Source organism: Eurosta solidaginis, chromosome 3 (genome assembly GCF_040869045.1).
Source record: "Eurosta solidaginis isolate ZX-2024a chromosome 3, ASM4086904v1, whole genome shotgun sequence".
NCBI lineage: Eukaryota > Metazoa > Arthropoda > Insecta > Diptera > Tephritidae > Eurosta > Eurosta solidaginis.
In genome coordinates this window covers 61,170,864-61,195,562 of record NC_090321.1, presented here as the reverse complement: position 1 = coordinate 61,195,562, position 24,699 = coordinate 61,170,864, and the positions used below count along the sequence as shown (strand labels likewise).

Below are 24,699 nucleotides of genomic sequence, written 5' to 3'. Positions count from 1 at the left end.
CTAGAACATTACTCAAATATGTACATATACCATATTTGGTAATGGTCTACGACAGCGGCTGACCCTTGAAAAGTTAACTGGAGTGAATTCGTTGTCGGGAACACGATATCTGTAATAATTCTCAAGATATTTGTAAAAGAAGGTTGTAAGTTTTCATGCAGGGTTGCCGGAGACAACTTTTTTTCCACTTTTAAAATTTTTTTCTTCAATTTGAATTTTATTGAAAATATAGGTAACATATACATATACATTAGTACAAACAAATTCATTTAGTACAATAAAAACAAAAAAAATCAGTACATATAACAATTTATTTAGTGCATGTATCTACTCATACACATCTATGTGTAATCACACCTACAAAAAAATAGTTTATCACAACTTTACAGTTCAGTTCAATTTTAAATACATAAGTTAAAGGCACATAAAGTTCATAAATATATATATATATACATACATATATATATATATATATGTATATTTTAATAAATATATAAATTCTGTAAAAGACCTACTTCTATGCTAACATTTTTCATATTAATATTTAAAAAAAAAAACACATCGGAGACCATTAGGCTTCATGCAGACTCGATTTTTATGTCAAATATTGGTTATTTTTTTTTAAACACAACAAAATGTTTAGGTATCATTTACTTTTCTTTAAAGTTTCTTTTTGCTTATTATTCATAAGCTCTTTACACAGCATTATATTATGAATAGTACCTATACTGATTCTATTTCGCAACTTTGGTTTGATTAACGACAGCGTCGAAAATTTGCGCTCAGCCGCGGCAGAGCTGCGTGGAAGCGAAATTATTTTGAAAATGAAGTTACAAAGCTCAACAATGCTTTTTTGTCCTAGACCATTTTTAATCAAATTTACCTTTGACCAAAATATTTCCAGGTCCATATCAACAGATAAATTGAAGTCACTAAGCCTCAACAAGTTCCAGTGCGTTGTAATATTATCGGGGTCGCAGTCAACCAGGTGTGTGAATTGGAGTACGAGGGACAATATCGGCAAATCTTCTATTGATAGGACCTTGGACGGAGTAATAATATCCTCGCGGTTGAAATCAAATCTAGATCTAAGTTGCTCTAAAAGTTCAATATAGGACAAAAGTGCTGAATTTTCTACCTCAATGATTTCATCAGAGCTCAAATAGCTTTTTGAAAATAGCTCTGCTTTCGTTCCAATGAATATCTCGAAAACCGATTTCTGATTGCATTTTCTTTGAAATTGAAATCAACATCGTTGTAACACAATTGGTGCTTAATAAAATTGCTTCGAATTAATAAAAATTTTGATTTCATTCTTGTGTACAAAAATGGCAAACGTGAACTTTGAGCTAGAAACTCTTTATTTAGATTATTTCTTATTGGTAGGATGTAGGAAAGGAATAAAAAATAGAATTTGGTTTTGCTACTCATTTCTTCCGCCAAACGGCCTGGTGCAATTCCATTTCCCTCATAAAAGCGAGATATGAAGTACAATTTTAAGCAATCCCACTGCTCAATTATCCTTGAAATTACGCCCTCCAAGGATAACCATCTTGTGCTAGAAATTCCCAAAATTTTGTGAGCTTTTATTGAGCAGTGTTCTTGAAATTCTTGAAGCTCAGATATTCTTTTGGGACTATGGCTGAAGAAGCTGTATATATTGCGACAAAGTGACTCTACATGCTTTGGCAAATGTTTAGTAGCATAGCTTGAGCAGAGGTGCAGTGAATGGCATGTATGTACATTTTAAATAGAAAAAGTCAGTGTCTTTGTTTAGCAAGGCTTTGAGACCTCCAAAATCCCCGGCCATATCGTTGGCTCTGTCTGTTGCCAATCCAATCAAATTTTTCAAAGGTATGTTATTTACACATAAAAACTGTTTAATAACATTGTAAATAGAAACCGCATCTGCCTTTGTAAGTTCCAATAAAGCAACACAGCGATCCTGCACTGTACGGGCAGCGTCAACTTCCTTGCTACTAAAACGAGGCTTTTAGTCAAAGAAACGTCGGTCGTTTCATCCACAATAAAAGAAAAACAATTTGTTCTTAAAAAGGAAAATATTTGCTCACTTGCTTGTTTTGAAATATATTCAGTTATTTCAGTGGATTTAGTTCTTCCACACTTTATGAGCTTAGCTATTGAAGAGTCCGGGAAACATTCCACTAGTAATGCCGGTAGGGAGTCCATAAGTAAAAATGGTAAATTATGTGCAATGCAAAACATGACCAAAGTCAATTCTGCATTTCTAACTTGCTGCTGCTGCTTTTGATGCTCTTTATTATAAAAGTTGTCCAACGTGCATTGCTTTTTGCGCGACTCATAAAATTGAATATGTGTTGCCATTTTTTCGTGGGCTTTTAGGTGGCCGCTGTGGTTAACCAGCGTCTTAGAGCAACCCACGCAAAATGCACCACCTTCTTTCTCTTTCAGCCAGTCAAAAAGTTTCAGCCACTCTTCACGAAATTTTCTTTTTGTTCCTCGCGGCTTGCTGGCTTCATCACTGAGGAGAATGAAAACAAACTTTTTATTGGGAAACAGCAATAAAACTATCAATAATAATATTGGAATTTATTTATACCTGGACGATGTTTCCTCATCTTCTGCCACAGTTTTTGATATCTTCGGTTTTCTGGTTACAAACCTATTTCAAAATAAAATGTTTAAGTCATTATTAATTTATAAATAGAAATTTACTTACTTGTCCATCGCGTCGTTAATTTATGTATTTATTAAACTTTAATGCCATAGATTTGGTAGAAATGTGTTTGAACTTCGATTTTTGCATACATGATTAAGTACAAATATTCGCGTCTGCATATGAATACCCTGCAAGCCAGCTGGCCATGATACAAAGAGCAAAGAGGCCATCAGACTTCTAGCAGCAATATGAAAAATCGTATGCATTCATAAACTGTGTCTCGTTGGTCATCGTGTGTGCTCGTTTGCTTACTTTAAGCATTTCGATGAATGCATCTACATACATATATATGTATAAATTTATGTACATATACATTTTTATGCACGCCGTTCTACGAACTCACAACTGAAAAATAGTGAAACAGAGTTGCTAATATGTTTGAAAACACATATTTCCTATTTTTCTCTTATTTTCGCAAAACCTACCAAAATTTGGTCTAAGCTACCAGCCTACCAAATGAAAAAGATCCTACCCGTTTTGGTCGGAACGGACCATGCCCGGCAACTCTGTTTTCATGTGCTTGTTGTATTTTTCATGATTTGGTTGCACCTAATTTTTAGCTATTTTTTAAAGAGTGTTTCATACTTACTACCACATGTGTGAGTGTGTGCAGCCGCACTCATCTTATATGAAATAAAACGCACATGGCTAAAGGGAAAAAGGCCAAAGGCCAAAAAAAACCCTTTTTATTATACACAAAATCTTGCACTCAGCACACATTGTTATTTGTTACATATATACTTATATAATAATATCTTCGCGCACAACACTACTATTTGTATAGACAGCCGTTCTATCAACCTGCTGGCACCGCGTTCAATTCCTAACTCAAGTAAACTGATTGATTCGCTCAACTTGAATTGTTATAATGCGCAATAGTTTCGATCATGGCAAGCCATGACATGTTCCACTCCAACGTATATTTTAAAACGGTAAATTTATTCGGGCAGGCGCATTCTCCCCTGCGCGACATTTATGACGCACAGTGAGAAAATGCCCCTGTACGAAACAAAGGTTCAGCTGCTGTCCTAGATCACTAATCAATATTTCTTACCTGTATCTCATTGTAAAATTGTGGACCTTGTATTTAATATCGATGGATCGAATGCCACCAACGAAAGCTGCCAATGACTGGGCCATTTCTGCATATATATGTAAGAAAGTATTTAATTATAAAAATGTAATTATATATTCTGCCGATATTTCGATCTCGTCTTCTACTGCGACTTTACGATTCAACTTTCCGACGACTACTGATTCAAATGCAAAAACTGTTTATTTCTGTCGCTTGTCTCTCTCATCTCGTATTTAGCAATAACGTGTTATACAAGGTGGAAAATGAATAGTGTTTTGCAAGGTGTAAGTGTCAATGAGTGAATGAATCTTTATTCAAATATTGTTCGCTTATTTATACTAAATTATTCTAAACATATTCTTACATACATATTTACTTTAAGCATACATACTTACATACCTACATACAACTCGACACAAATATGTACCTACATATGTGTGTTGAGCTGTGACGTCTGTGGGAAACGCAATGTCAGGAAATTTGCCTGAATGCAAATTTGGTTTAGTCGTGCGTTGTACACACACCTGTATTAAATCGTGTGAATTGCTCTGTCAGCAACAATTAGCAAATTCCCCTTTTGTGTTGATTATAATTTAGACTCTTTTTTTGTTACAGGGTAGCATATTAACTGGTTTACTGATTTGGCATTGAAATTGTTGGCTGTTTACACTGCAGAATGTTTAATGCTGTTTACTTCCAGAATGCTTATGCATTTGGCGAATGCATGTGTTAGTGGCTTAGGGCCTTGCTTGAGTTTCTCGGGTGTTTTGTTTTCACCTCCTAGCAAATTTAAGTTTAATCTAACTAATTTATCAAAAATTTGGTCTAATTGACTTTGATTTTGTATGTTCTCTTCTGGGAACATAATTCAATAAATACATATTTGCTGCCTTTGTTGAATTTTGTCCTTTTTATTTATTGCTGTGTATTTAATTTCTTCCCAATTATCCGACAAATATTATTCCACTTCGCTTGCCGCGGCTGCACTCGGAAAAATGTTTGGCAATTTGGAGCACCGCCTTTTTCTTCAGGGTATTCGTTAATTTCATCCCAATCCTCTAGCAAATGTTATATTCCACTTCGCTTGCCGCAGCTGCACTCGGAAAAATGTTTGGCAATATGGAGCACCGCCTTTTTCTTCAGGGTATTCGTTAATTTCTTCCCAATCCTCTAGCAAATGTTATATTCCACTTCGCTTGCCGCAGCTGCACTCGGAAAAATGTTTGGCAGTTTGGAGCACCGCTTAGTACTGTCGGTTTTTTGTTACTGCGTATGATTTGTGTAGTATGTGTATATATATGTAGCGCTTAGGCTGAATAATCGGCCTGTATTATCCTTTCCAATGAATTAGGCTGAATAATCAGCCAGTATAATCAAGGCAGGATCGCCATTTACAAGGTTGAAAATGAATAGTGTTTTGTGAGGTGTAAGTGTCAATGAGTGAATGAATCTTTATTCAAATATTGTTAGCTTATTTATACTAAATTATTCTAAACATATTCTTACATACATATTTACTTTAAACATACATACAACTCGACACAAATATGTACCTACATATGTGTGTTGAGCTGTGACGTCTGTGGGAAACGCAATTTCAGCAAATTTGCCTGAATGCAAATTTGGTTTAGTCGTGCGTTGTACACACACCTGTATTAAATCGTGTGAATTGCTCTGTCAGCAACAATTAGCAAATGCGCATTTTGTGTTGATTAAAATTCAGACTCTTTTTGTTACAGGGTAGCTTATTAACTGGTTTACTCATTTGGCATTGAAATTGTTGGCTGTTAACACCACAGTATGCACATAAAAACTCCTCCGCCTTACATATATACGAATTTTTGCGTGGCCCACGCAACTTGCTGGCATTTTTTTTTTTTTGTGTGTCAGTATTTTATTTAGCTTGATTTCCAAAGAATAGTTTACATTTGTTTTCCTCTTTTGTTTTGTTTTATTATTGTATTTTTCTTTTGCATACAATAAAAGTTTTCTTTGTGTTTATAAAATTAAAGTGCTCTTATTCTATGAGTTTTAAGTCTATTTTTATGTATTACAATTTTCTTATTATTATTTTGATTTATGTTTTCTATGTTTCTATTTTCTACATTGTTTTTATCGAGCTTTACTATTAATGGAATTATAGTAACATTATTATTTTTATCGATCTTTTCTACCTTATAGGGTAGTGTTTATAGTAAAATTATTTCTTCTTATCGATATTTTATATTCTGCAGGTCATTAATAAAATTATTTTTCCTATCGGTATTTTATATTCTGCAGGGCCCTATATGTATGTCTACTATCTACCTTATGACCTCTCTAAAAGGCGAGGTTTTCCTAGATGAAGCAGGTCAAACTTATATTTATATTTCTAAAAAAAAAATAATGAAGATTAATGATCTAGATTTCCTTACTTTCTACTCCACAGGACCCTATATATATCCTATCGACTAAATATAAGAGATGTAGTTTTCCCTACCTTGACTATTTCTATTAAACAAAGCTTTTGCATTGTTATTAAAATTAAATCGTATAAAATAAGATGATGGTTACAGTCATCATTGGGTGAAAATTTACATTGTTCTAAAAGCGGGATTTCTGAGCGTATGATTTACATTAGATTGGGTAAATGCAGTTGCTGCTAGAGCAAGAAGTAATTATATAGCAGTGGCGGATTATCGAACAAATTTTGAGACCATTGCCCCAGGGCCCCGGACTCAAGGGGGCCCGAACTCGGTGAAAAATGAAAAAAAATTTTCATATGATAATATGATAGATTTTTATTTATTTGCCCAACAAAATTAAACCACAACTTTTCTGCACTTGAGTGTTACGAACTTATCAATAATTTCATCAAAGTTTAATTCATCCAACAAGTTATTTTCAATAGAAAGAACTGATAGACTGTTCAAACGATCATCTCACATAGTGTTACGCAAACAATTTTTTATCAATTTCAATTTTGAAAATGATCTTTCATCTGTAACATTAGTGACAAACATGCATAAATAAATGCGTAATAAAATGTCTAAATTCGGGAAAGTTTCACAAAGATGATCATCGAACATTGTTTTGTACATCGATTCATGATTTAAGTTATCAAAAGTAAAGTAATTTTTGCCAAATTGACATTCATCAGTTAGTTGAACTTCATTGAGATCATTTGGATACTTTTCGACTACTTTTTTACATGATACAGCAATGTCTTCGTCACTCATTGAATTTAAATTTATTAAAAATGAGAAAAAGTCATCCAAATCCTTATAAATATCAGCACGTTTTTTCAAATTTGATAACAGAGCATCGATAACAGGTTCGAATAACGATTTTTTAAAATTTTCTTTCTCATCTTCTGGAACAAGTGCTTGCGCTGTTGAACGAGACTGAATAAAATCTGCTTGAAAATCAGAAGGAATATTGTCGAAAATTGTCAAGGCTTCATCGAAAATTTTTTTGTAATCCTTGTTTTCAAGATCTGTAACTATTGAAGCATATAGTTTTGTGATCGTCGAAAGAGTCAGATTTGGTTTTTGTAAAGCTAAATTTACAAAGTTAAATTTAGTCAAAACACTTTTCCACAAGACAAGCGTTAAAATATTTTTAAATTGGAACAATTTGGCTATCAAACCTTTTGCCGATGCTTTGTTATCTTCACTGAAGCTTTTTTCAGAAATGACAGAATTCAAAACAGTTAACACTTTCAAGTAACATGAGTGCAAAGCTTGAACTGATTGGAATTTAGCCGACCACCTTGTGCCAGTTGCTCTCTTTAACATAAATTCGCCTTTCTCGGACAATTGTTCTTTGAGTCGATTTCAACGAAAAGATGAATAAACAAAAAAACCATACAATTTTTCGATCATATCAAAAAAATTAGATGCGGTAATGTTTTTAGAAACACTATTTTTACCCACTAAGTTCAGTGAGTGAGCAGTGCAAGGCACGAAAATCGCCGATTCATTTCGTTGAATAATCAAACGCTGAAGGCCACCATAAATTCCAGCCAAATTGTAAGCGTTATCAAATGAAATGCCTTTGCAGTTTTGCATGCCATTTTTACTCTCCTCTAGGAAATTCAAAACGATAGACAAAAGATAGTCTGCTGTGTGACCTTCAATTGGAATGAAAGCAATAAACCGTTCATGAATGTCACGGCCTTTTACGTATCGAAAACATAGTGACAGCTGATCCGTATGGCTCACATCCGGAGTAGAGTCAATGCTAAATGAATAATAACGGGCTTCTTTTATCTCCGAAACGATTTTTTCCTACACACCTTTTCCCATAATCGATATGAATTCATCACATATTGAACTTGAAAGGTACGAAGCTCTTCCTGCAAAAAAAACATACCAAATGAAGAGACAAATCATTTTCGAAGTTATTTTGAAGAAGTATACCTTTTCCTCTATTGCCAAAACGTGTGATATGTTCTTCCAAAAATGGATCGAATTTGCTTAACAGCTCCAAACATCCAAGAAAGTTTCCATTATGTTTGGACCCAAGAATTTCATCGTGACCATGTAACGCAAGACCGCTTGAGCTTAGGAATTTGATAACCTCTACAACACGACTCAAAACCTTCCTCCAATAAGTCATGTCATTGCCAAGTGAATTTTCGAATGTTTTTTCTATAGAAGAATCGGTTTTTAGTCGCATTTTGTATTTGACATTGTTGGACATGTGATCATGAGATTGTTCATGAATTGAAATACCACGCTTTGAATGTTTCCAGTCATTGAAACCTTTTAGAGCAAATGAACTTTCATTTTCGTCTAAATTACCGAACAAGCGGCAAGCAAAACAAAATACTGAATCGACTGACGGCGAATAGATCAGCCAATCACGTTCGATCTGTGTTCCATTTGGTAAAACCCGATGCAAATGATATTCAGAAAAGTTTCTTTGCCAGATTTCTTTGCGATCAAATCAATATTGCGACACGACGAGGGACCTAAATAAGAGTATTCTGTGTTAATTTTTTACTCTTATATTGAAATACCAACGATAGCATACCCTTCTTAATCCAATAAGTTTGAACGATTGATTGATTGAATTGAATAGGCCACAAACCTGGGTCATTTGAAAACACATTGGTGGAATTTTCATCAATTTTTGATACATTCACCGAACTTTCGACATCGTCCGGATTTTGTACACCTTCGATCGTGCTGTCAACATGTTGGAAATTAACCTCTCTTGACGTTGATGGAATTGAAAAAGTATCAGAAGTAGATTCACAAAACTCAGGATTGTCACAATTTGCTTCGTTTACAGTTGTCGCATTAGCGAAGTGGCTTGTTAGTTTCGGTATTTTAGAAAGCAGTTGCGTATCGCGTTCGTCTTTATTTTTTTTTAATTTGCTCTTTTCAGCTCCACTCTTATATGTTCTAGACTTATCCATGTTTACGAGTGTTTAAAAAACTTGAGTCGAAATAGCAAAAGTCGTGAAAATGTTGATTGTTTTTGATTTTACTTATCGTCGCTTTTTAAAATGAGTAATTGCGTGTGCTTACCATATTAGGAATTTTCAGCAGTCGCAGTTCATGCAAAATCAAAAACTGGAAAGCAACAAAAAGCAAGGCGCCTTGTTTGTCGCGCCTTTTCAAACTGTTGATTTTGATTTGATTTGGATTTTCTTTGCTTATGCAAGTTGTGTGCAGCAGCAGTCGCGAAATATGAAAATCAAACTTTTTGCAAGCAATAAGCGATGCTGTTTTGTGTTTGCCGACGACTTCGCAAGGTTTTTTCTTTGCTGCTTGATATTATAAATTACATATTTGCAATCAGTTTGATTTCGTTCGGCACGGTATTAATTTCTCTATGGCGCCTAAAAATGATATGTATCTTATCCCTAACATGGTTTTTTATTAGGGTGCTTTGCTAAGTTGACACGAAACTTTTTATATGAAAAATTCCAAAAATATCAAGTTAGCAAAGCACCCCAAAATTCCGAGAAAAAATCACACGGCAAATTTAATTCTTTCCCGGCAAAATCACGGTAAATTATTCACCTAGTCCCGACTCGATTGCATTAGGGTGCTTTGCTACCTTGATGCTCATATATACCGAATATACCGCATGTGACTGGTAAGAATTCGTAAGCAAGCACAAAACAGCATTGCTGTTTGAGTGTAAACAGTTTGATTTTCATATTTCACGACTGCTGCTGAATACAACTTGCAAAAGCAAACCTTACTTACTTACTTACTTACTTTGACTTGTTGGTTGACGAAATCAAAATCAAAATTTTTAAAAGGCACTACAAACACTACGACTGCTTTGTTGTTCAGAGCAGTAAGTTTAAGTGACAGCAAATTAAATGAAAGTTATTGCAGTTTTTTAAACACTGACTATAACAATAACCAAAAAATGTAAATATAAAATGACATCAATATTATGGAGTAGTGCGTTTAATGCACAGAGCAAAACAACGTCCAATGATCAAATATGTTACATGAACCGCAATTTAAATTTATAACGATCAAACTGTATTCTAATCGTAAATATTTATATGGAAAAGGGCCCCCAAAAAAATTTCGCACCAGGGCCCACCAGATTGTTAATCCGCCACTGTTATATAGTGATAAGTAGTTAAACCAATGGGTACAGTGGATGCAAAAATTGTTCATACCATTTTTTATATTTTCCAGCAATATTTTTATTAGATATTATGTGTCATGTGATTCCCTGGGTGGCCTTCCCAGATGGATCGTCATGAAATTTATGAAGAATTTCTTTAATTTCTGTCGACATTTGTCACATGCATAACTTCTGGGGTTAATGCAAATATTAGATCTTTGAGAACTTGGGCAGCTTAACATGCATCCAATACACGAATAATAGTCTGTTGAAAATTTATTTTGAATTATGTTGTAATATTTGGGACGTCCTGCTAAAGATGTTTAGCAGACTGCCTTGTAAACAGCAGTTTGCCTAAGCAGGACTGGCAGGATCGCCATGTAATATTTGGGGATAATGAGCATAACGTAATTTATGTTGCAGTGCCCATTTAGCGGCACCAGATAGAATTTACTGCCATTGAAGCGGCAGTAGATTGAATTCTTTATTCAAAAGTTGTCTTCTTTTTGTTTAACGCATTGACGCAAGTGGATTTTAATGATATTCCAATTCCTTTATTGTATTTAATGCTTAAAACTAACAATTGAAAATTAAAGGCTGATATTTCACACAGCAAATAAGATGATGTAAAAGTAAATTCTACAATGGGAAGAAAATTTAATGAAATGAAACTTGAAAGTTGAGTAATATAATTCGGGACCGCGCAAGGTATAAAGGTATAAAAGTAGATGATGTTGGTTGATGATATGTGTTCAGTGTTCCACGTAAACAAGAGAGCGAGTTAATGCATTGCACTTGTATTTATAGCATAGATTAGTGATGGATTAGTGATGCTCTGGATGGCAACTCCAGTCTACTCTACCGCCAGGGTTGTATGAACGCAAGTCATAACTAGTGAAGTGAACGCAAGTCACTTGGAGAAGTGATCGCAAGTCACAGGTGGGGTTAGGTGACAAAAGTTCAATTAAGGACAGGAATATCATTTGCATTTAAGTGTGCACAACTCACTTAAACACTTTTATACAAAATTTCTATGAGCTAAAATACTTACTTACACTAATACTTACAAACTAAGTGTAACACACATATACATTCAATTCAGTTCCCTGGGAACTGCGTTCTAAGCATAAATAAAACTGGCTGTGGAATCTGCAACGCAATCATAAATGAATCATGTTAATAATTTGTTTACAGGTAACGGCTTGTCGCGTGCAAGCTCCAAACAGTGGCATACCAAGGTTCAGGTTACCACGGTGCACGGTGTACAAAATATATGTTTGTACAAATGAATGAAGGTGTCAATTGAATCTCTGGCCGTACCAAAGCGAGCCAAAATATATGTATGTACAAATGTATTAATATGTATGTAAGAGTCAATGTATTCTAAGACATTCCAAACCGGGTCGAAATATATGTTTGTACAAATGAGTGAATGCTACAATAAACGCCTCGTCTGCTGCAGGCGTCCGTAACTTTGGTTATTTTATTATTTATTTCCGCCATATTTTTGTTTTTTAATTTTTAATTGTAATTTTTATGAAGGAACATGTGATTCTTTGAACAACAATTTAACTTTTTGACATTGTCAAATTGGCAATCGCAAACAATGTTGCTATGGCTTCTAGAAGAATGTGAAAACAAAAGAGAAACAATTGACATAAATTAACATTATTGCCACCAGTTAATAATAAAAAGTATGCAAACCCAACACAAACACTCTTTCAAAAATGGGTTTGAAATGGGTTTGGATTTCGATTTTTGTATGGAATTTGTCAAGTGTTTCGACTTGTGTTTGCCCTTAAACACGCCGTTCGAAGGCAAACACGGTGTTTGCATTTGGTGGAAACATGATATTTGATGTTATTATTTCATGATGTTTAAAAATGCTTGTCAGATGGTGTGTATTAAATTCCACCTCTTATTATTTTCTTTTTTTTTCTAGAATCCTGCTATCAAGCTGATAGCGCCTTATCAAATTAAGTGTTGCTCATATTACCCATGTTGTTTGGTAAAAAAGTGTGACTTGAACGTCAAATAAATTCTTGCATACAAATGTCGATTTTGCTCTGCGTTTGTTTGTTTTAAGTTTAAGTGGGGTATGAATTTGATGAGAAAACACTCAAGAAATAATTTGGTTTTATTTCTCTTGCGTAAAATTTTATTCACTAAAAATATTTTGCATTTCCCGTATCTCTCTGTTTTCTATTAAGCGGACGTTTCGCTTTTCTTTTGGTGTGGGTACTAAGCTTTAGTAGGAAGGCGGTATTCACACCGAAAGAAAAATAACTTTGATTTTGAAATAAAGTTTTTGGTGAAGCATTTCCGATGCTCATAATTGACACTTGAATAAATACTAAACTATTCAAAAATACTTGCATCATTTGTGAAGACATCTTCACAGATGAATAGAGTTTGAGTCAAAATAAGTTGACAGTTGACGCTGTAATAGCGTTCTGTAAAATGCCCAGAAAAGTTTTATGTATCAGCATGGTCCTTAGCAGAAGCATTCTGATAGATGGATGGTTCAAGTTATTATACTTAAAATGCTTGTTGAAGTCTGCGTAATTGTCGTATGTAAAGCAAAATTAAACATAAATTCTTGGGACCAATATGTTTGGAGACTGCCAACCTTTACGAGACCCATCCATAACATGAGTCCAAAAAACTTTTTACTTTCACTATTGGTTGTGGGACTCCACATTAGTTACGAGATGATCATGTAAGAGTTCTCGTTTCCAATTGTTGTTGCGCATATTTATTTGTTTCACAAACGATGTGGTTGATTATTTCATTATCGACAAAAGGTTTGGCGCAACATCTATAAGGAGTCCAGATTTGCCAGTAAGCGGGAAAGTTACCTTGTTTAGATCATGTCTACGAATTCTATTTCAGCGGTAGTTAATTTGTATTTATTTGATCGTTTTAAATATAAAACGCGCCCATGACATGACGGCGGTATAATATACATAACCGGACAACGGTACGGACCTTTTGATAATAATTTTGTGCACCACCCAGAACCAACCACATATATTAAACATAAAATTATTAACCGTGAGTGAATCTAAACTTAAATAGTCATTACTACAGGTACGCATATAATAAGAGTTAATTTTAGCAACAACTCAAATAATAAATGCACCATGAGTTTTTAATAAACTCATATGGTGTTAGGGGATTTAGACCGTACGTATTTTTTTTTTTTTTTTTTTTTATAAGTTATTTAAATCAAACCAGACGTAAACTACACCACAAAATGTTTAATTCAACTACATGGAACTTTGTTTGTTTGCTAGGAAGTGCTAGAGATATCGGGTTTCGGATTCGTGATCCTGGGGCTGAAACGCATCTTTGGGTACCACTCGCGGATTTTTAGCTAATTGTTTAGCAGTTGTGACTTGATCTCTAGAATTACCGAAGTTAGTTGTGATCTAAACTCTAGAATTCCAATAACTTTATAAAACACTTTTCTTGCATTTATGCATGCATTACCTTTCAAGACTATCGTAAATTTATCTATCTTACCTCTTTCAATTTTGCCGGAGTAAAGACGAAGAAGGAAAGGTAGTTGAAGAGAGACAAGAGGTCAAGTAAATAGTTGGGAAGGACGATAAGTGTCCGGTTAACCATTGATGAAAATCCAGCTCCCATCATGTCAAGTACGCGTCTTACGTCTCTGGACAAATACGTATCTTCAAATGATGATCTCATCAAATTACGAGGGTGAATCGAGACCATCGCCTCTTCAAGAGAAGATTACTTCGATACAATGCATTTGTGAATACATAGAGTTCAGTGTCATCTAAGACTTTAAGACGTTGTAACTTGACAGTTAGATTACGAATCAGAAATCCACTGAACGAGTTGAAACGGGAAGCATGCTACTTATTTTTATTTGTTGTATCATTATTAAAATTTAGCAACAAAAAATTGCCACGGTTATCAATTGGTTTTGAGAACAATAACACATCTTGCGGAGTTATTAATATTATTTTAAATATATAATATCTACCACCCAATTCAGTACTGATTTTATGTCATCCGGTTTAGACAATGATATATTGATCAATTCGTTACCACTTCTAAATTCACATTTTTCATTTGATATTATTCTAAATGCCCCTTTGGTAGAAAATGGAACCCATTCATGTAATAATAGTTCCTTCATTCCAAAGTAACCAGGAGAACGAGCCATAAGATTAACTAAATGATTTACGACATCGGATTTTCCCAATAAGGTAAGGAAAATAACTGCAACGCAAAGCTCTAATATTAAAGTATCTACATTATAAACAGTCTCACATAGATTAATACCATTTAATCCAATACATAATAATTCAATAATACAATTTCTTAAACTGCTCTCGTGCATCATAGTTTTTTGTCTACTGGTACACTTAAGTGAGCATAAAGAACCACTTACGTCAAAGATGGCAGGCAAACAGACCACGATATTTGGAATATTTCGAGCCGACACCATCAATATTACGTAACGTAGGAAGATAAATCTTAGAAAACATATTTAACATATCTAAACTTATCGTTCGTACCTTAGATGAAATGAGCTCATAATTATCCACACTATGATACCAATATAGTAAATGTAACATGTGTTTTTTCATGTCATTATCATCATTAGTAGTACTATTAACAGCTGGGGCAAACGATTCATCAGATAAACAATCAGGCGTAATATAATCATGGAACGTATATACATATGAAAATGTAACTTCATCATTAAAATCAACATTAATAATATCAAGCCCAAAATTATCAATTATCATTTTTGTATTAAATTTAATGTCATCAGAATCATCATCCAATAAACATTTATCATGTATAAAATTTAAGAAACCAAAATTTATCGGAACAAGATAAGGATTTTTGTCCGATGGGTGTGTTACCGTTAAGAAGAGACAATCCATAGCTGAATATCTATTCATACACTATTTGTTTACAATTTTTCGAACAGTGCTTCGCGATTTTCCTGAGTAGTACGTTCGCTATCCTGCGCTCTGAATGTCGTCATCGTATTGTCATCTCTTTCAGCCTTCTTATTTGAGCTTTTCTTAGACTGTTTCTTCTTCGTAATGTCTGTAGGTTGCTCATCGGGCTTCGGCGGCTTCTCCACTGTGACATCGCTTGCTTCTTACTTGAAGACATTGCGGAAAGTTTAAAACAGAATTTAAAAATTAAATACTTTAAGCTCTTTATCAACTTGCTGTAACGGAATTCGCGGCAGATAATTCTTTACCGGATGTTTTAAGAGTACAATTGAGTGAGTGGGGCAAATCCTGCGCCCATGCAGCGTATAGCAGATATTTGAGTGGGAAGCATAGTCAACATCTCAAAATCGCTTGACTGTAATTACCTACATTCTGCATTTCCATCGCACCAATCATGTTCAGCTTCAGTTGTAATAATGAAATTCGATATAACGAATTAGCAAACAGCGTGTACGCTTGATGAGTTTTCGATATTTCCAATGGCTGGAACTTATCAGTTAAGAAGCGCGTGAAAAATCCGATGGAACGAGTCGAAACTGGCAACATAATAGTCCGTGGACTTAGCGTTGCATGTAAGTTTTTCAAAGATTCAGAGACATTGTTAAAGCCGAAGAAAAGTTTCTCGAATAACGCTTCTTTAGTTTGCTGTGTGTGTGTTTTTGTGCCCTCAGAAAATATTTTCTGCTCAGATCGTTGTGCATCCCTTCCTTTGTTCTTCGCCGATTTCTTCGATTGCTGATACTTGTTGTTATCAGTCTTATTGACGGTCGCATCCTTAGTAGTCTTAACTTCCTCTTGCTCTTCAGTTGGCTTTTTCGAAGCCATGACGGTAAATTGTTGTATATACAGGTGGATATCCTTCCTGAAAAATAGGATACTTTAAGCGGTATAGGAAATCCAAACGTCCTTAAAAACGCTGTAACAGGTTAAACTCTTACCTATCCAGAACGAACCCCGATATACTAAATGTATGTCCTGCTTTCAATGGGTCCCACATGACACCAATCAATTGTGTTGTGGAACCAACGCCTCTGACATCCCTCTAATTATGGTCTACCCCTGTTGAAACTGCAAGTTTCCTTGGACTTACGTAAGAGGACATTTTGTGATTGGTCGCACCTATTGGATGGGGCGATGCATTGCTTCAACAACAACAACAACAACATACGTGTCCGGTCTAATATTAAATAAAATTGAACTTTGACAAATAATATGAGCTTAACTATACTCATTACCACCGTACAAAGTTTTTCATCCGTATTGTAAAGTTTGAAATGAATGAAAGTAAAACGCAAAGAAGTTTGTGTGGTGCCGTATTGCAGCACCAAGTGTAAGTGTTTTTGTTAAAATAATTTTCGGTTTATTTATACTAAATTATTCTAAACAATTTCTTATTCATTAAAGTTCCTACATACTAAACATACGTACATTCACATTTGCTTTAAACTTTACATACATACATATATACATTCAAATCGACATAAATATGTACCTTCATATTTGTGTTGATTTGTGTCGTCTGTGGGAAATGTAGTATCAGCAAATTTGCTTAAATGCAAATTTGGTTTAGTCGCACGGTGCACACACATCTGTACTAAATCGTGGAAATTGCGTTATCAGCAACAATTAGAAAATGCGCTGCTTTGTGTTGATTAAAGTTTATACGCAATTTGACACAGGGTGGCACGTTAAGTGGATTGCACGTTTTGGTATTGCATTGTTGGCTGTTTACACTACAGTATAGATATTTGTACTCTTGAAATGTGTAAATAATTAAAACGCGCAGAGTGGCTTAACGTCTGACAATTATTCATTCTTTATTGGAAAATGCTTTCTCTTTTATATAAAATTTCTTGCATTACAAATTCGTATTTACACTAATACTTACAAACTAAAAAGTACCTACATTCCTAGTGCATATATGTATGCCAAGTCAGCATATTATTATTATAGTGTTAGATACATATAAATATTACATATAAATATTTTGGCAGTCACATTGACCACTGACTGATCGATAAGTGTATTGTTCACTGTGACGGGTTGACAAATGTAAACAAATATGCATTGCATGTGCAAGCATTAATAAACCCATTGGTGAACTCCCGCTGAATAAGGCATAAATATTTGGGTCGGTACATTTAGCTATTTGTGTGTGTATATAAGTGCGTGTGTATTTTGTATTGTTAAATGCAATTTAGAATGAGGGGCATTTCCATGTAACGCTACACTTTCAATATAAAATTGCTCCTTACCACGGGTGGGGGAAGAAAAATTTGAAGACAAAAACGTACAGTGATGGTGAGAATCATATTTATTCTGAATAATTTAACCATACACAAATGTTTATATACAGCTGCGGTCAAAATAATAGCACCACGCGCAAATTTGTACTGACTCCGTTTACATCTGTTTAACTGTTGGGCCGATTCAACTCAAAACAAAATAATAAACTCTTTGATGTGAATGGTTTATTATCATAAATAAATTATTTGGTATTTTTCAACAATTTATAATACGCTACGTGAATTAAACAAAAACTTAAGAACTACACAGTCAAAATAATAGCACTTCAGTTCATTCTCAACAAAAATTAGTGGTCTTGCTTAAAATAAATCAAAAAATTCACTTGGATATCTTGTATATAAACTAATTATATGGTTTCAATACTTTGTCGCGTGCCCTTTGTTTGCTATTACCGCGGCACAACTCCTTCCCATGGAATCCACTAAATGCTGGCATCTTTCAACTTTTATGGAACTCCAAATTTTCTGCACAGCCTCCCGGAGCCCTTGAATGCTTATTGGTTTTATTTTTGATACACCCTTCTTTATATCCGTTCACAGATTTTCGATAGGGTTCAAATCTGGGGACTGTGCAGGCCACTCCATTACATTGATAGAGTTATCGTTAAACCATTTTTTTGCCATTTTACTGGTGTGTTTGGGGTCATTGTCTTGCTGGAAGACCCACACCAGCGGCATTTCGTAGGAAGCATACGGCAGCATAATTTCATCAAGGATTTTTACATAAACCGATGAATCCATAATAGTTTTGATCCAATATATAGGACCCACACCTTGATACGAAAAGCAACCCCATACCATAATACTAAGACCTCCATGTTTGATAGTTTTTGCCGTAAATTGTGGCTTGTATTCGCTGTTAGGTGGCCTACGGACAAAACATCTGGAACCCTTTCCACCAAAAAGAACAATCTTGGATTCGTCAGTCCATAGCACATTTCTCCACTTTTCCTTTGCCCAATTTAGATGTGCTTTAGCAAAAGATATCCGTTTAGCAACATGCTTAGAGGAAAGGAGCGGCACTTTTCGAGGACTACATGCTTTGAGGCTGTTATCTCGAAGTCTACGGCGAATAGTTTCCACGCTTGCCGGCACATCTAATGTTTTTTTGCGCTCTGTAGCCGTTATAAAGGGATTTGCTTTAGTCGTCCGTATTAACCGTTTTACTATTAAGGGTGACAAAACTCGCTTTCTACCACGCGATTCAACTTTTTGCTCATGTCTTAGGGCATTTATTATCATTTTATTGGAACAGCCTGGCAATTCCCTTATTTGGGAATACGATTTACCCTCGGACACAAATTTTTTTATTATTTCACGTTTTTCAGGGGAACGATGCTTTCCAAGTACATTCAACAATTTTTATTACCTTCCGTTTTCACTTTTTTCACAAAATTTTGCAAAACAAATTTAAAAAAGCCGACTGGCTGCACGAAATGACAAGTGTTGACAAATGATGTTTTACAACTGATTAACAGTTACAAAATTTGACAAAAAATGCACACACCCTGAGAAAGCATACAAAATGTAACTGTAATGTACACTCAAAAAAATAATATAGTAAATAGGTGAAATTTTTACATCTTTCGAATCAGAATATTGCAACTGGTGCTATTATATTGACCGGCACTGTATATTTTCTTAAAATTACATATGTTCCCATTCTAATCAATCATACATATATGTGAATGTAGGGCATTGTGGCAATTCTAATGATTGTGTGTGAGGCAGGGGCGGCTCCAAAGTGGGTTTTAGGATTTCGTCTTTAGTCATATCAATTCGGTTATGAATATTTAAAAAAAGAGGATAGACCATTGTGACGCTCTTGTCTCCTCGCGTTGCTCAAATAATTCTCGATACTTCTCAAGGTTGAAAATGAACGTTCTGAAATTGCTTCAGTAGTAACTGGCAATACTACCAAAACTTACAATACCTTTTTGCCTTTTTTCTTGAATTCATTCAAAGAATCATCTGTCAATTTTGTAGCTTCTCTCAGGTCTTAAACTTTAATTCTCATTGCCAATACCAACAAATATTTTCTTTGAAAAACAAAACAAACAAAAAAGAACACTCTTGGCCTTATTTAAAAAATAAGAAGTTTTAAGAAACTGTGGTAAAAGACGTCCTCGTAATTTCGAAAAAAAAACAATTAGTTCTTTATCATCACTACAGGATTTTTAAACCTAGGCATTTCGTAGCAAATATTTAAAATTCTCTTTTGTTTTATTTAAAAACATCATTTTTTTGGTATTATTTATTTCATTACTCGTATAATTTTTAATATGTTTTGAGACTGCTTTTCTTTTTTGGTATTTTTTTCTTGTATATTATTGGGCAGGAATTTTTAGTTCCTCTGGTTTTTTATGCCGTCGTCGATACTCTTCTATGGTTATCGTTAACGGGTCCTGCCTTAAAATTGTAGAGGTTTGAAGAGCCTGAGCATGAGGTGCTTGAGATTTAGTAGAATTGTCATTGAAAGATGGAGGGGCTTGAGCTGCACGAGCTTTTTCAGTAAAAAAGTTCCCATCTATTAAAGATGAAATCGACCTCCTCTTGCGACATTTCGTTCATCTATATTTTTTATTTTTCTTCTATAAATTACTTGGCAATGTATTATTGTAGGATTCCTATTACTTTTCCACTAAATCACACCAACGCAGTATTTAACAAACGATGTGGGTTTTTATTTAGTATAATAAAAGGATTTTAAGGGAGAAAAGTTATTTTAAGTTTCAAAGTTAAATTTCAAGTATCAAAATGTTTTAATTTAAATCAAAATGTTTCACTTTAAGTATCAAAATGTTTTATTTCAAAATGCCGTCGTTACTTAAGAAATCATCTTTTGTTGCTCAATCGCGACTGCTCGTCTCTTTGTTCTTCTTCTCCAACCATGTCAAGATGTTGCCAGACATTTAAAAGTATTGTAGGATTTCCCTATCCCCACTTTTTGCCATTCAGGAGGTTAACCCAATATTTTGTTGTTTATACTTAAACTATCCTTGTTTTCACGTTTAGATTGGCTGATGATTTTAGCAGAATTTGCAACTCGAATTATCGCCATGACTGAAGTGAACGGTATCGATAGATTATCTTCCTTGAAATGATCCACGATTCATTTAGTGGTAGGTTTCAGTACACGCATTTTGTTTTTGGCTTATGCGTATACTGACATTAAAAATTTCAATTAATATTTTTCACAAAAAGCAACAAAAAAAAACTTAAATAATCATTAATACCGTACCATTGTTGCTCTTACATATACCAATGGTTTTTCTTTTTGACTCCTTAGTATATGGATCATTCATCGATAGAATTTCCCGCCCAAGTCCATACTGGATGCGGACAAGGAAAATAGTGTTTATTTGGGTTTTTTTATAGTGTTTTCTTTTCGGCTCGCTTTGAAAAATACTATTGAATTGTTGTTTGATATAATTGTAGATGGAACATCTACAGGAATTCTTGGAATATAAGCAATCGTGGACGACGTGGATGTGGTTGCCATGATACGAGATGATGTGGATGGCCCCTGAAAATGTTCGGCGTATTTGTTCGTAATCCAATTGGATGTCTCTAATGTCATATGGGCATCCGTATACGTAGTGTACCACTCGCTATTTAATATGGTACTTACTAAATTCTTCATTGAACACTTGCCTATTAAATTAAAAAAAAATATATATTTCATATAAATAATTTATATATTACCAAATTCTTTCCTTTGGTTCAAGAGTTGTTTTTGAACAAAAGTCATCGATTTCAACAAATTGTGCATATATCTCTTCGCTTCGTATTGTTTCTCCATCAATGAGAGATATATCAAAATCTCTAATGTCGTATTGATATCCAGTAGAAACTCTTTCGTCCAAATCACTAGAAGGAGAGAAAGAAGAGAAATATTTTCCGAATTCTCTGGAAGTATCGAAGATTTGCGAATTTCCCCATCTACATCCACTTTGACTTTCTTCGTCGGTTCCTGTTGATCTGCTTTCCTCTTCCTTTTATTTTCCTTGTTCAGAGACACTTCCACCATTTGAGTGGTTGGAAGAGCTTGAATTTGAGCGTCGTCTTTTTTGTGAATCTGATTTTGTATCGCTTCTTCTTCGTTTTCGGTTAAAACTGGTCTATTACTACTGGTTCGCGATTCATTGTCACTTGAACATTGTTATTTATGTATATGCGGTGAAAAAATATAACTACAAATACTGTTTTCACTGTCACTATCAGAATACATTTGAAGTAAAAATTTCAATTTACTCCTTTTGTATACAATTTTCATGTTTAAAAATATAAGTTTTGCACACGGCACTATGGCTGGTAAAAATAATAAAACATTTTGACGACGACGACGACAGTTGCGCCGGCAGAGGCAGCGCAGCACTTTTCCGATCGACAGCACCGGCCGCAGGCCATGATTGCTAAGTCATGATTTGTTGTTTGTGTGTTTATTAATCTTTAATTATAAAGGCATGGATTCTTTGTCGTTCAATAGGCTGTCTTACACACACGGCCGAAATAGCAGAAAGATGAAAACAACAATAAGCTCAAATTGAAGGGCAAGCAATCGAAATTGGTGCGTTTTCCAAATATTTCCAGTGCGCCGCTTGCATTTTGCGCATGGAAAAGTGGTACAACTAAATAAGGACTGCGCTTGCACTGGTGTGACTAGGTCAGTATTAAAGGTGTTTTGTACATATGTATATAAGTAGGGCATTGTGTCTTTGATGCATACGCTATGCGGGGTCCCTACATTAGTATCATAAGTAAGCAATTCAGACCAGTCTATTTACAAAATGTTTACTATTTGAGCCGTTTATTTTGAAAGTGGCATAAGTCACTTTGTTTTTAAGTCGAGATATTTAAGGGTTTGCGTTTTAACACGTTTAAAAATATGGATGCTAACTTTCGAGAAGATTTACTTGTTTTTGTTATCTAATGATACTGACATTTTTCTCAGTATAAATAATTTCGTATAAACATTAAAAAATCACCACTTTTCATTACGGTAAAGTGACTTAAGCCACTTTCAAAATAAATAGTTTAGATAAATGACTGACTTATATTAATTTTGTCCGACGTATTTTACTGAAGTGATGTTTTGAAAGGGCAGTGATTTACTAAAATTGTTGAATAAATTACATATATAATAATAATTCATACCATCAACATATTTAATATAAGGGTTTGATTTAAGTATTTTTTATTTTAATATTCATAAAATACAAAAATAATTAGTTCATTTTGAAACATAATGTAAGTATAAGTAATTTATATGAAAATACATCAGTTCAATTTAATTTTCGTCATCAATAGGAGTGATTAAGTCCTCGGAAATCGTGTTTTGTTTCAAATTTTTAAAATAACTGTGGTATATTGGGGGTATATAATTAAGCAAGTCCATCATGTCTTTGTATTTTGCTGAAGAAACAGGACGAGATTCAACGTATAACGGATCCATCTCTATTTGTGAATAACGCCTAGGTCTTCCTCTTTTTGGTGACAAATCCAAAGTTAAAAATTCATCTTTTTCATCTAAAGTTAGTTTATAAAACATTTTATAGGGAATATCATGGTAAAATCGTATCCATTGAATTTTTAGCCAATTCACTTTGTTTTGGTCTGTATTTACTATTCTTTTTGAAACAGATTTTTCCAATGATTGTGTTGAAATAAAATCTTTTTCCGCCATGTTGTGTACTGTGAAGGATTTTTTTCGGCAGGCGGATATCACGCTATAGTAATCATTTGGAATGTATAAAACATTTGTTTTTTTCAAGGCCGTTTCTATTACACCAAAGTCACGATCATTTGGTAAGTATGAATGGCCCGAAATTAAAAATTTGTGATCCAGAATTTCAATATCGTTTTCTGAAGACTGAACAATTTGCATCCTGTACATGAGTCACTATATGCAATAACATGCTTTTGAGTTGTGACATTCTTAAGATGTTTTATACAACACGAAGCAACTTCCTGAGAACCTCTTGATGCTGTGGTTTCATCCCAAAGATACATGTCAATATTATTGTTATGAAAATTATGGAATACCAAATTTAAAACGTACATATTCCTTTTGTAATACGATATGGAAGTCGTAAGTTTGGGAAAAGGCAATGCTTTTTGAAAGTCAAATGGAAATCCAAAATATTCATCTGGATTTTCAGCTGCTTTTTTCTGATCTTCTTGTAGACACTTTCTGGCCATTTCTGCCGATCTCAAATGTAAATCGTGTTGAAGGTTTAATTGCCTTTTTTCACCTTCATCCTCACAAGCTTGAATCTGTAATTTTAAAAAATCGCATTTTTGACATGTGTCTTTTCTAGGTTGATGAAAGTGCAAATTAAAGTCATTTTTGAAGGATTTCCTGTATATCCACTCGTTAACATGTTGTTGTTTGTCATTTTTACACTTTTCAAGATAGAGATTGTACAATTTCCTAATATTTAGAGCTGGACTTAAATATTTTCTATGGGGATTATGACACCTTGTGTAATGACTACTAAAGGCAGGGAAGCTTTGAATGTGCTCTTTGACCGCAATTATGAGAGATTCTTCAGTTTTTCTTCGGGAATTTTCAGATTTTCCACGCAAATCTTCTCCAGGAACATCCTTTTTAAGAGCACGAGCCAGACGTCCTTCTGAGATATTGAAAGTATCCAGAAAGAATGTTTTACAAACCAACACACTTACATTTTCATGTGTCAAATAATATTTAAATTGGCATTGTCTTGGTTTTGAATTGTAGTTTCTTGGTCTTCTCTTTTTGGGGGTTTCTCGTTTAACTATACTATGTAAAAACAAATTTTGCTTCGTAAAGTTTTCTAACTTCCAAAATTTATCAAAGATAAGTTGTCGATTAAAAGAACTTATTTTTTCTTTACAATTTTTCGAACAACAAGGTTTAACTGCAATTCTTTTGGTAAAAATAATTTTGGAGTTTGCTGTTACATATTTTTCACCACTATTTCTTTTATCCTTAATAATGTTTTGAGTATATTTTTTTTTTTCATTTCTGCATCGCCTTTTTCGTAC

General features: G+C 34.2%; 1 protein-coding gene and 1 long non-coding RNA gene across 11 annotated transcripts in view; one reads left to right on the top strand and one right to left on the bottom strand.

Moving 5' to 3' along the window:
• The window catches only part of LOC137243816 (uncharacterized), a 119,365-nt gene extending 97,191 nt beyond the window's left edge, over positions 1–22,174 (top strand). For 8 of the 10 annotated variants that reach the window (XR_010950627.1, XR_010950628.1, XR_010950629.1 and 5 more), the window contains one exon: positions 905–1,302. This is a non-coding gene — a long non-coding RNA (uncharacterized lncRNA). Of the gene's footprint in view, positions 1–904; positions 1,303–5,515; positions 5,531–22,159 lie in introns of those variants that run through there. The other 2 variants (XR_010950637.1, XR_010950639.1) reach the window with 2 other exon arrangements.
• On the bottom strand, positions 287–3,170 carry LOC137243815 (uncharacterized). The gene is made up of 3 exons (XM_067771967.1): positions 2,702–3,170; positions 2,582–2,644; positions 287–2,503 (listed from the first exon to the last, which is right to left on the bottom strand). The coding sequence occupies exons 1-3, from the start codon at positions 2,707–2,709 to the stop codon at positions 1,864–1,866; spliced, it is 711 nt and encodes a 236-aa protein (XP_067628068.1). The 5' UTR covers positions 2,710–3,170; the 3' UTR covers positions 287–1,863.
• Positions 22,175–24,699: the final 2,525 nt, after the last annotated feature.

Excerpts from the sequence above, each read along its gene's own strand:
- LOC137243815 (XM_067771967.1), bottom strand. Across the intron at positions 2,504-2,581 it reads GATGAGGAAACATCGTCCAG|TGATGAAGCCAGCAAGCCGC; the intron begins GTATAAATAAAT and ends CATTCTCCTCAG.